General features: G+C 33.7%; 1 protein-coding gene across 1 annotated transcript; it reads left to right on the plus strand.

The window, feature by feature from the left end:
• The first annotated feature begins 14,747 nt into the window (after window positions 1-14,747).
• On the plus strand, window positions 14,748-15,686 carry LOC101430288 (olfactory receptor 6C70-like). The gene has a single exon (XM_004467565.3). The coding sequence runs from the start codon at window positions 14,748-14,750 to the stop codon at window positions 15,684-15,686; it is 939 nt and encodes a 312-aa protein (XP_004467622.3).
• Window positions 15,687-16,659: the final 973 nt, after the last annotated feature.

The following is a 16,659-nucleotide window of genomic DNA, read 5'->3' on the forward strand; positions in this document are numbered from 1 at the left end:
CGTGACAACATGGGTGAATCTTGAGAACCTTATGTTGAGTGAAGCAACTCAGGCATTGAAGGACAAATACTACATAACCTCAATTATATGAAATAAGTAAACCAAGCTGCCTCAGAGAGCTAGAGACTGGATGACAGGCTTAAAGGAAAACGGGGGTTAGAAGAAGGATGTAAACTGACACCTACATGGGTGAAATCTATGACAAGCTGGAGGTAAGTATTTGTACAAGGAAGGGATAAAATGGGGAATAGGGTTACCTTTGGGTGGGGCTTTGTGGGCTTGAGGGGGACTAGGGATGGGAGGATGGGTAATATTGCCCAAGAAATTGGGGGAAGGGCTAGGCAACTTATGAACTTAGGAGATTGTCAGGTATTTGGTTGAGAGTATAATGCTGAGAAAACGTTTTCAAAAATAGAATAAGGAAGGTTACCTGTTTAAGATGCTTAAAGGGGATAATCCGATGCAGGACAGACTCCTAGGAAGTATGTGAATGCTCATTCTGCCATAGTGGGTCATATCATTGGATAGAGACCCATATAATGAGAGTAAAGGTATACCCACATCCTGGGGAGGACTGATGTTCTTAAATAGAGGGAATTGTGTCTCTCAAGAGAAAAGGTGGCTCCCAGTGCATTAGGAGAGTTGAGCATGTCGAGCCCTCAACACTGTTGCAAGTATCTCTGAACATGGCCCTTCAAGCAATGAAGATTGACTGTCACTGTGGGCCCTAAGGGGAGGGGGAAAGAGGTATTGAGTAGATGGAACCAATGTAACTGTGTGGACAATAGAAGTGTTCCACAAGATTATGCAAGGATGGATATAAGACAAGTTAAATTATGTCTTAATTATATATAGGGGTTGATAGGCTAAAATGTAAATCATAATGTAAAACATAAGATAACTAAAAATTTTGAAAATTGTATAGTCTAAAATATAAACCACAATATAAACCCAAATGTTACCTTGTTTGAAAGATATTGTCTCAATATCTGTACATCAGTTTCAGTAAATATACTATAAATATGTAAAAAAAATATTGCTGTGGAAAGGAAAAGGATTTTATGTTGGATATGTGGGAGTACTGTATATTGTATATATGAATTACTGTGATTTAAAACTTTTGTGAAGATAAGCTTAATAATTAGGGAAAAAAAAGAAAAAGATAGGACATAGAAACTGAGGAAAAGATGGAAGTAGTTGCCTTGCCAGTTTGCATACAGGACAATACTTATTGCAGCGATGGCAGGCAAAATATCAAAAACAAAGCTTTTGCATTTTTAAATTTTTTGATACCCCAATTTATTTTTACCTTAATTTTTCTAAATTAATATGGATTCTAAATCTAACCTTTAAACTCATCACTATATTCCATTTTACTGTTAATGGAACCTGGCAATATATATGGGTTCATTTTTCAAGAAGTTTTGGATCACAGAGAGGTTCAACAATGGCAGGGGAGGAATACTGGTATGGGATGTTATTGACAGGGGACACATGGTTGGCAGGGAGTTTTACAGGGCATATATCCAGGGTACATAAAAATGTTTGGATATTTTCATAGTGGTTGCAATTAAAAACAACAACTGAGGGAGTGCTGAGTTCCTAGCCAGGGGAGCTCTATCACAGTTCCTAAAGGAGCAGCAACAATCCTCCAAGTACAATAGCAAAGACGAAAAAGAAGGAAGGTCCAACAATGAGCCCTTGATACTAATGACCATGCTTGTGAGCCTGTACACCTGAAATAAGAACAAGGCCTAGAGCTGCAGGGTGCCTAAGAGTTACCTCCTGAGAGCCTCCATGTTGCTCAAATATGGCCAGTCTCGAAGCCAAACTCAGCATGTAAATGTGTTGCCTTCCCCCCAGCATGGGACATGACTCCTGGGGATGAGCCTCCCTGGCACTGAGGGATTACTACCAAGTACCAGCTGATGATGTAACTAGAAAATGACCTTGAATAAAAGGGTCAACTTGGACCAGCAGAATATCTCTGTCTACATATAATACCAGGAGTTAAAAATGCTTTTTGACCTGAATCAAGGGGGAAATGGAAAGGACAAATGAGTTATATGGCTGTGAGTCTCCAAAAAGAGCTGGGAGGTTATCAGAGGTGTTGAACACCTCAGCAGAGTCCCAGAGACAGATAAAGTAGATACAACCCCAGGTATTTGTTCTTCTGAGGGCTACAAAGACCTACAGGTTCTATGGTCATGGCAGATGGAGTTCAGTGCCATGTCAATTGGCCCTTCCTTGGAGTTTGTGTTTCTGTGTGATGGAGCTGGACTCAGATGTGATCTTTGTCCACTAGCCTCTCCTGTTACTTTTGCCAGAACTGTAGTTGGTGCTGGGGTTTAATGTATATCCAGGGGACCTGAATCTCTGGACTGACCATGTGAAGGCCCTGAGCCTCAAGAGACTTGCAACTACTACACTCTGGTTTATTGAATTTACCCCACTCATCTAACATGGAGGTGAAGAAGGTCAACCACTACACCAGGGAGCCAAGAGTGCCTACAACTGAAAGCAGGAGGATTGCATGCAGCATCCATGTGGAATCTAAAACCCCTCTTGATATAGATGCGGAGTGGACACAACCATTCTAAGGTCCACAGGATAGAGGAATAAAGTCTGGATTAGAGTGGACTTACTGATATTCTATTCATGAACTACTGTGATTAGTAATCGAAGAAAATGTGGCATTGGTGTGGAGAAAGTGGCCATGGTGGCTGCTGGGGGTAGGAAGTGGGAGGAAGAGATGTGAAGTGGGGGCATTTTTGGGGATTAGAGTTGTCCTGGGTGGTGCTGCAGGGACAGTTACCGGACATTGTATGTCCTCCCATGGCCCACTGTGTGGACTGTGGGAGAGTGTGGGCTATGGTGTGGACCATTGACCATGTTGCAGCGGTGCTCAGAGATGTATTCACCAAATGCAATGAATGTCTCATGATGATGGAGGAGGTTGTTGCTTTGGGGAGGAGGAGTGAGGTAAGAGGGGTGGAGGGTGTATGGGGACCTCATATTTTTCCAATGTAACATTAAAAAAATAAAGACAAAAAAAAAGATTTACTTCTTGAGAACCTTCTTGTTGCTCAAATGTGTCTCTCTCTAAGCCAAACTCATTGTATAAATGCACTATCTTCCCTCCCATTGCCACCACCGCCCCCCCGCCCCAAGCATGGGACATGACTCCCAGGGATAAGCCTCCCTGGCACTGAGGGATTATAACCAGTGGCCAACTAACAATGTACCTGGAAAATGACCTTGACCATAATGGGGAAATGGTAAATACAAATGAGTTCTTATGGCTAAGAGATTTCAAAGTGAGTCGGGAGGTCATTTCAGAGGTTATGCTTATGAATTTCTCAGCATGATCTCCTTGTCCATCACAGTAACTATTATCTCAAACAGAGAGGCTCTTGAGGGCTTTAGAGACATCCAAACATTATGCACACTGCAGACAGTTCAAGAGTTTGGCACCCTGCCAGTGAATATTATCTTGGAAATTATGCTACTCAGCGTGATAGGATAGGACTCAGTTGTGGTTTCCCTATACATGGTTCATCTGCCCCTTCTATGCGAACCTATAGTTAGTACTGTACTTTATAGGTTTATGTGCAAGAACCTTAAATCTTTGGCCCATCCATGTACCAGTTGGGTCTTAAATTTCAACTGAGTTGCAACAGTTACTATACAGTTCATTGAACTCACCCAGGACATGGAGATGATCATGGACAACACCCATCTCAAGGAACAGGGAAATTCTGAAACTGCAAGAAAGATAGTTTCATCTATATGCCCCATTGGATTTAAGCCTCCTCTCAATAAAAGGCAAGTGTTCATCACCATTCCAAAATCCTCAAGATCAGGGAATGAACAATGGACTAAAATAGATTTACTATTATTCTACTATAAATTTATTGTTATTATAGCAATGGAAGAACTTTTATCATTGATGTGGAGGCCTTGGCCACTGGAGGTTCTAAGGCAAGGGAGATGGAAGAATAGATGTAATATGGGGGCATTTTTGAGACACTAGAGTTGTCCTGCATGATGTTGCAATGTCAGATAGAGGCAATTTTATATTTTGTCATAACTTACAAAATTGCATGGTACAGAGTCTAAACTATAATGTAAACTATAATCCATGCTTAGTGGCAATGCTTCAAATGTGTTCATCAATTGTAGCAAATGCACTAATTAAGGATGTTGTTATGTGTGAAAGTGTGGGAGGATTAGGGAGTAGGGCATATGGAAATCCCCTATATTTTTATGTAACATTTATGTAATCTATGTTTTCTTTAAAATAAGTAAATAAAGATATTGCATAAATTCTTTTGAGATCAATGTAGGGTTCTCTTTAAAAAACAACAACAATGAAAACCAGTAAGTATTGCATGTAATCCATTTTCAGTAATTCAAAAACTCAAATTGCTTTTTTCATTTTCAAATTGAGGAACCATTCATCTTTCAAAGTTGCAGGAAAGAGCAGTAATGACACCAAAAAGGCATATTCCTAAGTATATATTTAATTTATTTTTACACGCTATTGTAGGGATAATTTTATCTCGATTTCCTCTTCACATTGTACAATACTAGTACATAGAAACAATACTGATTTTTGCATGTTGAGCTTGTACTCTTCTCTTTGCTGAATTTGCTTATTAGTTCCAGTGTTTTTGTTGTGGATTTTTCAGGATTTTCTGTACATTGGATTACATCATCTGAAAATAGAGAAAATTTCACTTCTTCCATTTCAGGTTTGTTGCCTCTTATTTCTGTTTCATGTCTAATTGCTCTGTTTAGAATTCGAGATTCAATAATGGTTATGGTGAGTATTCTTGTCTTGTTCCTGATTTTAGAGGGAACAGTTTAAGGACTATACCATTGAGAAGAAAGTTAACAATTTGTTTTCATATATAACCTTTACCAAGTTGAGGAACTTTCCTTCTAATTTTATTTTTCTACATATTGTATCATGTATGGTTTTTCATTTTTCCCACAGTCCTTCCAGTTCTTTTCCCTTTTAATTAGCATTTCATTTCTTAATATTTACACAGCAAGTCTTGAGAAATAACTGTTTCTGAGTGTGTGACTGGTAAAATATGCTTACTCTCCCAGGCAACTCTAATAATCTGCTTGACCACTTTCATATCAGTGCATCCCTTATTTAATTGTACCAGATGCAATGGCTGTGTCATGATGATGGGGGAGAGTGTTACTGTGGGGGGAATGGTGGGGTGGGGGTGGTGGAAGTGAATGGGGACCTCATATTTTTTTAATGTAATTTTTTAAAAAAATGAATAAATAAAATTAAATTTAAAAAAATAATAATTGCTATAAACATGTAACTTCAGCCCTACTGACAAACATTGTAAATGCTCCTTTTATGTAGTTCCTGTTAAAGTGTAACATCTTACTTGCTGGGAAACATTGCAAATGTCTATTTCTTAATTATCTATCTTGACCACTGCACTTTTTAACCATGGTTCCTCATCATGTGCCTCCACCTCCACACATAGATGTAGTGCAGAAGACCCTTCTTGCTTCGTGGCAAGCACACCTTGAGCCTCTGAAGTGCCATGGTCTCCCCTGCTACCAGGGATGAGGATTAAGGTTATTATAAGACTCAGACTGTCTAAGAGAGAGGATCCCATTAGACCATCGAGGGCAAGGCTCCACATTAGCTGCCTATTAAATGCCCTTTTGCTCTCCAAGCTGGACTTGTCAGAAATTTTCTTTGGTATGATGTATCCCTCTCAGTTGGTCAGGAAGCTGTAATTCTACAGGACTCATCACTATACTCAGAACAATGTTTTATTATGAAGGTCTGCTGGATTTTGTAAATTGCCTTTTTTTCCATCAATTGATATCATCATTTGTCTTTTTCCTAGTTCTGTTAATGTGTTGCATGACAAAGAACCCAAATAAAAATGGGCAAAAATCTTAAAAGGACATTTCTCTAAAGAAGATACAGTTGGTCAAAAAACACATATATAGATATTCCACATCATTAGTTATTAGAGAAATCCAAATCAATACCACAAATAGATAGTTTTATACCCACTAGAATGGCTACAGGTAAACAAAAAAGGAAAATTACAAATATTGTTGAGAATGTGGAGAAATAAGAACACTCATTCACTTTTGGTGGTAATGTAAAATGGTGCAGGTGCTCTGGAAAATAGTTTCAAGTTTCCACAGAAATGTAAGTATAGAGTTGTCATATAACCCAATGATCCCACTTCTTGTTATATACCAAAAGAACTGAAAGCAGGACCTCGAGTGGATATAGTGCATTGATATTCCTAAAGGCATTATTCCCATTAACCAAAAGAAGGAAACAACTCAAGTGTCTATCAACCAATGAATGGATAAATAAAATGTTGTAGATACATACAATGAGTTATTGTTTAGCCATAGAAAGAAATCAAATTCTTCTATAAGTGAAAACACGATGCACTTTGAAGACATCCTTGTGGAAATAAGTCAGTCATAAAAAACAGAAAAATATTCTACATACTCACTGATATGAAATCATTAGAATAAGAAAATTCATAAAGTTAGAAACTAGAATATAGGTTACCATGGTTTGCCATAGATATAGGGAAGAGAGATCTAACGCTTAGATTGTATAGAGTTGCTATTTGTCATGATGGAAATGTTTTGGTAATGGATGGTGTGTGTTGTAACACGATTTTGTGAACATAATTAACTTATTGAATTGTATATTTACATGTAGCTAAAAGAAGAAATTTTAGGTTGCATATATGTTATTAGAAAAAATTTTAAATAAACCAAAAGATTGTGCACCACAAACAGGGAAGCCCACTATAAACCATAGACAAATTATAATAATATGCTTTCTTTAGCTGTAATGAATGTACCACTCTTAGCAAGTTGTTCATAATGGGGCAGTGGATTTATGGAAACTCTGTATTTTTGCATAATTTTTATCTTATCCTAAAACTTCTCTCATAAAATATAATAGCATGAAAAAAAAAGGTCTGCTGGTGTTTTATAGGCTCTTTAGAATATTTTTAATCTTCTTTATTTCTCATCAGGGACACTATGCAATTTGGATTTTTCCTTAGAGAATGATTCATTCCTTTAAAAATAATGGGCAACCAGTAAATATTTCCCAAGTTTCAAGCTAATTTTTATGAAGATGTGTGAGTTGAGATTAGCTGTACATATATACTATGCAATAAAATATTTGGTAATTAAAAGAGGATTTTATTAGAAATATACATTATCCAAAGCATAGTTACTACCATGTGTTTAGGTTTATGTGGTAATGAAGAAAAATACATTGCTAAAACTTTCACACTTCAGTTCTCTATTTTGAATTAAACTGAGATATCCTTTTGTGTTAATTTTCCTAAATTCAAAATTAAATATTGTTTTTTAATGATTATGTTCATCTTCATGGTTGTTTCTTGCTCATGTGCTCTAGAGGAAAAATTATATACCACCATATATTGTTAAAGGTAAGAACATAGTGTTGTTATTTTTCTTTTAAAATTTTAAGAATATTTGTAAGTTTGAGGGCAATCAAAAGTGAATTAAAGATGACATTTTATAATTTCTCCTCAAATAAAGCATTAATCATTCCACATTTTCTATTTATGAATCCAAAAAAGAAAAAGCATAATGCTTCATTTATGCACATGCCCCTTAGTTTCTAATACTTCAGTGATTTAAACAGGACATGGCACCATATAAATATGGAGGGAATGATTATCTACTGCTCTCTAGATAAAAAGTATTTGTGCCACTCCAGAATTCACACATAACAAGGTAAGAAGATATTATTATTGGAGATTTTGCTTTGTTTTTAATATGATTTAAAATACAAAAAATAACTCCTTGGAAGTGCTAATTCTGTCAACACTTCTGAAAAATGTCATATCATTTAGAACTTTGATTGCCAAATTTGTACAGGTTGCAAAGCCAATTCTCCATCTAGATTTAGAAATTACTCTGATATCCCCAGAAAGCATACAGATAATTTTGTAGTATTTTTCAGAATGGGTTAAATGTAAGAATGAGGACATATTAGCAACAGAAATAATATGAAATTAAGATATGATTAAAGAAGAAAAACCTTGATTAATCTATGATTCTGGAGTACATCCTTTCCACCAAACACATGGAGATTATTCATTGAGGAATTAAGGTAAGGGAGAATAACTTTATTAAGAAGTATCAAAATGAGTAAATTGGTACATACTAAAGGAATGCAACGTTTTAATCTAAGGAATAAAGGTTTCCTGATTTCATATCACAGGGAAAAGGATTAATCACATAGAAGGAAAAAATATTAGGCAATCAATTTTTTTAAACAGAATATAAAACATCAGGAAATTAAATAGCAAAATTTAATTATTTATAATGAATTTAATTTAAAAATTTGAACTTAAAAGGGAGAAAATATTATTTGCCAAATGATATAGCTTATTCTATTAGTGCTTATGTTCCATGTTCAGGAATAGTTGAATTTGCAAATTGTCAAGATTTGTTCATTTTATTAGGAACATGATCTGTTGAAAATATAATACGTTAATCAAGTGCAGCACCAAATTTTTAAAGTTAAAATAATGGCTCTAAAATATCTCGCCAATCAATTTTCCCAAATCACTAATATATTTAGCTATTATGAAAAAATAAATGGAGAAACAAGGTTGAAAAGATTATGTTATGGTTCTTCATTTCTCTTTGATAGAATATTGTTAAGAATGACTTCATTCTTATTAAATATTTAAATGCATTACTTAATATATCATAAAAATAATTTCCTTAATCATGATTATCACTTCTGTACAGTTGTGCAGAATTCATACTTACATACTTTGTATTTAGACACTTATAAAATTAGAGTCAATTTAAAGACACTGCTTTGGAATTTTGTGTCTAAAATATGTTTAGAGGATTTTTTCTTATGAATGTATACATTTATCAATGTCCTTACTTCAAAATGTATCATCTTAACTGAAATTTCGTTTCAAATAATGGATGTTATTTGTAAGTTTTAGCTGTTTTCTGTTTTTCTCTCCTTTAAACAATTTTGTCATGTGTAGCTTGCATATAACATAGGAGTTTAATTTTTTGAGAAATGTTAAATTTTCATTTTATATTTGAATTATTCTCTTTTGAAAAGAATATTAACTATTTCCATTTATATTTTATTTGTTTACATTGCTGAACAAAATTATTGTTGTAATAGTTTCCTTTTTTTTTTTTTTTGGCTCTTCTAGGGGACAAATCAGAACAGTAGAAAGTAAATCTATTTTATTTACCTTTCAAGCATTATATGAATTTTCTGATGCATCTTTATAAACTTGTTTAATTGGTTAGAGAGTTAAGAATAATGTTGAAAATAGTGGTGAATTTCAGCATCTTCCTCTAGGTTGAAAAATGGCTAGGATTTATTCAGTCAATTATTAATGACTTCACATAATCGTGCTATTCTAAGAAACGTTAACATTGCTTTAATTAAGGAATCAAAATTGAATGATAAATTACATTGTTACATGTTCTAAAATATTGTTTTTCTCTTATAAATTATTAAAAGAATAAAGTAAAGTAGAATCATTATTAATTTTGTACTGTCATTGTGTCATTTAAGTTAAAAATAAAACTACTTAGTCTGTAACATAGTTTTATGGCAGTGTTTGCTAGCGATATAATAGTTTCTCTTATCAAGTTCAAGTGGAAATATACTGAAACATGTTTTAGTATTACAAAATATGTTCTTCTGGTAGATGGATTACTGAAAATATTTAGGCAGCCATGTTGAGAATAATCATGGTGGAAAAAAGCCAAATTTTTTGGGTACCCAAGCATCAAGCACAAGTTTTTGCCTTGCTTTCTTCCTCCTTCTGTCCCTCTTCTACTTCCTCCCTTGCTTATTCTTTATATCTTACCTTTCTCTCTCTCTTTCTTTTAAATTGTTTTATTATAATGGTACAAAGAATATCTGAGAATACACAGTCCAACAAAATACCCAATAATTTATATACTGTTTGGCTTACATTACCCTGTTTTACCTGTCAGAGATATTTACTACTAAATTTTCTGTGTTTTATTCCCTTCTTTTACCCTGCACACACATGAAAACTTCTATTTCTATATCTTTATATCTCTTTCTTTGTCCTTTTTGTATTGCATTTTTGTATTTCTTTATACAATAATATTGTAGAAATGATAGCAACTATATTTTGTCTTTTGGGGCATGCTTTTGAATTGAATATTAGATTTCTAAGATATATCCATACTGTCTATGGACCTATATTTTGAACATTATTCTTGTTGTAAAGTATCCATTGCAAATGAATATAACACAATGTATTAGTTTTTGACATTTATATTTCACCTAATATTTTTGCATCTATATTAAAAAATGAGAGCTGTCTCAAGTTATTTATGTTTCCTTTCTAAGGTTTGGTTATTGGGACATAACTTCTAACTTTTCATCTTTTTTCTAAATATTAGAAATATTTAAATAAAATGAAAGATGTTTATTCTTTAAAGACCTATAACTTGCATAGGAAGACATATAGCTATTTTGAATTTATCGAAATTGGAATATAGATATGTGAGAATTCTTTTAATTTTATCTATAGTTATTTTGTGCTTATATTGTATAGTTTGCTAATTTTTTGCTTCTTAATTTCTAAATCATTACCAATATGGTGGTCAGAAGATATCCTAGTGAATTTAATAAATTTTATAATTGTGTCTTTATCCCCTTTCTCTTTTCCAATAGCATGCCTCAGAAAAGTGTTCTTTTATTTTAGGTTTATCAAATATTTCTCTTTTATTTATTTATTTGTCAAATAATGCATACTTTAGCAATGTTAGGGATTTTATTCTTACTACACATACAGGGTTATTAGTGCATTATTCTAAGCATATACTGGCTGATTTTAACTCAAATGAGTCAGCCATGTTTATAATCTAATGTATTAGTGTGACTTTCATTGGAATTAGAAACAGGCCTGCAAATTGTAATAAAATTAACAATTTAAATTTTTTGGTATTATCTCTGAATATGGACCACAAAATCAATTAGATGAGCATGAAATCAGCATAAACAATTAAATTTGTTTGAAGAGTGGTACATTGAGTTATTACATTATTGGAAAATTAAATTTAGCACTGTTTTGTAATATCACTTTATTAATAATATCTTTGAAGCAAACATATTGTAAACAAATTACTCTTGTCATTTGTTACCTTTCATTGCATTGTCAAAATCAACTTACTGTGACATTTGCATTTTCAGATTTTGGAAAATGGTTCAAATTTTATATATACCAGATAATGAAAATTAGAAATAACTAAGTTGAACTACTAAAATAAGTTTTTTATAAAATGTGTTATTTCTGTATTAAAACCAGGAATATCCCTTGAATTTTACAGAGGCCTCTACTGGCCTGGGTAGATTGCAAGCCAATCTGCTCCTGCTACAGTCTTAACTCTTAGAAGCTCTATAAAACAATAGAAGCTCTGAGTACATTATACAGTTTTTATATATATTGTTCTCTTTGCTGTTTATTAAGTGATGTGTTACTATCTAGACCTTGATGCATGCTATATGCATCTCATTTAATACTCCTAACTGAGGTCAAAACTATTATACTACCCTTTTGTAGATGAAGCACCAAGACATAAGTTAAGGAATTTTTCCGAGACCGTCTGAATAGTAATAAAGAATTCAGTACAATTTCTAAAAACATCTCTCCTAACCTAGCCTTATTGCTCTCTGTCTAAAGTTCTGTTATATTTTTTGTGTTGTTCAGTTAGAAATTTTCATTGTTAACCAGTGAAAGGCCTGCTGAAATATTGATCTGAATAGTGGATTCCCTTTGTTCCTATATCCATAAATATGTTGATCCATCTCAGAGCGATAACCAGGAAAAAGGTGGATTAGCACAGTTTTAAGATCAGTTTTTAATGTTTAATAGGGTCCTCCTTTTTCTATATTTCTGCCTTATTGAGACAGTAACTTCCTCCTATTCATTCTGCTTTTATCACTGGAAATCTGAGATTCTAATTCATGAACAATTACAAGCATAAAATATTATCAGAATACGTTTTTCCCATTCAAGTCATCACACACAACCTATGCCAATACTTCTTTGTATTAACAGGCACTGAATAGTTGTATGAGTGGCTGCTGGACATGTGAAGAGCCAGGTAATGTGGCAAGAAAACAGTGAGTTTTTCACCTTCCTACTGCTGCATTTGGAGGGTAGGTTTAGATCTAGGTACCTGTGGGCGGAGACTGTGAAAAGAAGCAATGCATTTCTTATGCTCTCCCTTCAATTCTTATGGTCTTGGTTAAACATGGCATAGTGTCAAGGACTGATTACATTTTCGCTTTGTTAATTTATTGTAGCTACGTTGGCTTAATAATCACCTTTATTTCTTCCTACATAGACCAACTTAACTAGTATTTATTTTATTTGGTATAACCCTCATACCCCGTCTTTCTTTTCCACTTTTGCATTATTTTTAGTAATAATCTCTATCCATAACTCATAGAGAAGTAAGAAAGGATTACAGTGTGGAAATAATTTTTTTCATTAATATGTGGTATAAGGTTTTAGAAAGTAATTGTAGATTTTACTTCACCAAATAGGCAATATTGTAATTTTTTTTAAAAAATTAATACTTTAAAATAAGCAGATTTTGTTTGAATTCTGAACCAAGCTATTTTATCTAATTAATTAAATGGGAAAACTGGAGCTAGTTTCACTAAAATCAAAGTTTATAGAGAAGGGTGAAAATCAGCTATCAGGGGTTTTATATGTCAAATTCAAAATTGATTTGACATTCACAGTACATTTAAACTCTTGGTTAAAGCTTCTGTTGCTCAGTTCTTTTTTTTTTTTTTTTTAGAAAAAGGATAGTTTATTTTAGAAATGAGATGGATCAATTAGATATCCCTATGAAAACAAATTAATTTCATTCCATATTCCACACAATAATCATAAATTAATTCAAAATGACCTTAGGCCTAGGAGTAAAACCTACAATTATAATACTACTGAAAGCAAACAGAGGAAAATCTCTGTGTTAGGCAAATATTTCTCAGATATAACATATTAAAAAATTAATAAGATATAAACTGATAAATTAGATTTAAAACTTAAAATGGCTGCTGTTCAAAAGACAAGTGAATTTTCCCACTGATGGGGGAAAATCTATAATGTAATCATATATAGGTCCTGTATCCATCATATATAGAAAACATTCAGAATTCAACAAGAAACAATGAATAAATAAAATGTCCTGAAGATTCAAATAAATTATTCACCAAAGTAGATATACAGAAGGCAAATATTTCATTTTTGTTTTTGTTTGCTTAAAAAATGGGAATTTATTGGCTTACAGTTTTAATGCTGGAAGTCTAAAATCAGGCATTATCAAGGCAATGATTTCTTTCAGAAGACTGTGATTTTCTGAGGCTGAATACTGGCAATCTTGATCTTTTTTTTTTTTTTAAGATTTACTTGTTTATTTATTTTTCTCCCCTTCCCCCCTCCCACCCCAGTTGCCTGTTCTCTGTGTCTATTTGCTCCATGTTCTTCTTTGTCTGCTTCTATTGTCAGCAGTGTGGGAATCTGTGTTTCTTTTTTGTTGCGTCATCTTGCTGCATCAACTCTCCGTGTGTACAGCGCCATTCTTGGGCAGGTTGCACTTTCTTTTGTGCTGGGCGGCCCTCCGTACGGGGCAAACTCCTTGCCCGTGGGGCTCCCGCCCATCAGTACTGCACATGGGCCAGTTCCATACGGGTCAAGGAGGCCCAGGGTTTGAACTGCAGACCTCCTATGTGGTAGACAGATGCCCTAACCACTGAGCCAAGTCCACTTCCCAATCCTTGATCCTTTATTTCTCTATCAGTGGCAATCCGTTTTTTTTTGTGTGTGTGTTTATAATTTTATTTTTATTTTTTAATGTTACATTAAAAAAAATGAGGTCCCCATATACTCCCCACCCCCCTCACCCCACTCCTCCCCCCATAACAACAACCTCCTCCATCATCATAAGACTTTCATTGCATTTGGTGAATACATCTCTGAGCACCACTGCACCTCATGGTCAATGGTCCACATCATAGCCCACACTCTCCCACAGTCCACCCAGTGGGCCATGGGAGGACATACAATGTCTGGTAACTGTCCCTGCAGCACCACCCAGGACAACTCCAACTCCTAGAAATGCCCCCACACCACATCTCTTCCTTCCACTCCCTACCCCCAGCAGCCACCATGGCCACTTTCTCCACAGCAAGGCCACATTTTCTTTGATTACTAATCACAATAGTTCATGAATAGAATATCAGGAAGTCCACTCTAATCCATACTCTATTCCTTCATCCTGTGGACCTTGGAATGGTTGTGTCCACTCCACATCTATATCAAGAGGGGGCTTAGATTCCACATGGATGCGATGCAGTTCTCCTTCTTTCAGTTGTAGGCATTCTTGGCTCCCTGGTGTGGTGGTTGACCTTCTTCATCTTCATGTTAGCTGAGTGGGGTAAGTCCAATAAACCAGAGTGTAGTGTTGCTCAGTTCTTGACAATACCTTCAACTTCCATGGAGTATTATATTAACAATTAAAGTGTGTATGCTCCTGAATAAGGTTCATTTTCTTTATCTTTTATTAGATATAAAGCCACTCACATAATTTCTGATCTCCATAACCTTTTATTTCTAGAATTTAATTGAAATCACAAAAGTGAAATGAAGAACCGTACCAAGCAGATAGAGTTTATCCTAGTGGGACTGACAGATAACTCTCAATTACAGATGGTAATTTTTGTATTTCTATTTCTAAATTACTTGTTGAGCATAACAGGGAACTTAACCATCATTACCCTCACTCTGTTGGATTCCCATCTAAAGACCCCAATGTATTTCTTCCTTCGTAATTTTTCTTTCCTAGAAATCTCATTCACAACTGCTTGCATTCCCAGATTCTTAGTCACCATTGTGACCAAGGAAAAAACCATTTCCTATAATGGCTGTGCATCTCAGTTGTTCTTTTACATCTTCCTGGGGAGTACAGAATTTTTCCTTCTGGCTGCTATGTCCTATGACCGCTATGTTGCCATCTGCAAACCTTTGCACTATGCATCCATCATGAGCAGAAGACTTTGTCACCAGCTTGTACTCAGCTCCTGGGTGACTGGCTTCCTGGTTATTTTCCCTCCACTGATTTTAGGTCTTAACCTGGATTTCTGTGCTTCAAATATCATTGATCATTTCATTTGTGACGTTTCTCCTATCCTACAACTTTCTTGCTCAGACACACAGGTACTAGAATTGATTGCTTTTTTATTAGCTGTGATGACCCTCATTGTCACATTGTCCTTAGTAATCTTATCTTATTTCTATATCATCAAGACAATTCTAAAATTCCCTTCAGCTCATCAAAAGAAAAAAGCATTTTCCACCTGCTCTTCTCACATGATTGTTATCTCCATCACTTACGGAAGTTGTATCTTCATCTACATAAAGCCATCAGCAAATGAGAGAGTTACTTTAAGTAAAGCAGTATCTGTGCTCAATACTTCAGTTGCACCTTTGTTGAATCCATTCATTTATACTCTGAGGAACCAGCAAGTTCAAAAGGCCTTGCAAACTGTATTGAAAAAAATATTGTCTTCTTCTAAAAAATAAGACTATTTGTTGAATTAATTAACTTGAAGACATAAAAGGAACATTAAATGGAATTTAATTTAACTCTTGTAGTTTAATTGTTCATATCTAATAATTTCATAGGTCACTTCTTCCTGCATGAATTTAGAAATTATTTCCATTTTATCAATTTTTTAAGGTTGATCCTATTTTTTTGTTTGTTTTAAATTATATTTTTTGAAGATATATACATCATGAAAAAAATACATTAAAAATATGAGATTCCTGTCAATTCTGAGCTTAACTTTCCATTATTCCATAGGAAAGAGTTTCTGTCTTAGAAATTAGAAATTACAAAATTATCTTTAAGGAAGATATTTTAGGATAAAATTAAGAAAAGATTTTCATTGTATTATAGAATATAAATCTTTGGGGAGCATAGAAATTTTAAATAATTTAAATAATTGTATATTATTTTATTTTAAGCCATGTTCTTGGAAATTGTCAGATAAATTGAATTTTGTTATTATATATGCTTAAAATATTCCAAGAAAACTTACTTTAAAAGAATAATATAAAGGACAATTTTGTAGAATTATTATTTCTAATGTCAAATGTCAGCATGGGAAAGCTTAATTATCTCTGAAAATAAATCATTTATTTAATATGTTTAATTTTATTTTAGTATTTATATTGGTCATATTTTAAAAATTGGAGTAGAAAATAAACTTTGTTTTAATACACCAGTAATTGAATTTATAGACAATTTTTTTCAAAAACTCATAAAGCAAGTTTAATTTCTTGGATATGCCAATGAATTTATTGAATAAATGGAAACATACAGTGAACTTTATGACATGTCCTATAATTATTAGTTTTTCACAATATGTATAAGTTTTAAATATTAAATTATATGAATATGAATGTATTAAAATTTAAATAATTGATTAATTTAAAATCAAAAATTACGTTTCATTTAGTACAAAATGAGGGTATTAAAGTATCTATTATGGTT

This window comes from Dasypus novemcinctus, chromosome 12 (assembly GCF_030445035.2).
Source record: "Dasypus novemcinctus isolate mDasNov1 chromosome 12, mDasNov1.1.hap2, whole genome shotgun sequence".
NCBI classification, from domain to species: domain Eukaryota; kingdom Metazoa; phylum Chordata; class Mammalia; order Cingulata; family Dasypodidae; genus Dasypus; species Dasypus novemcinctus.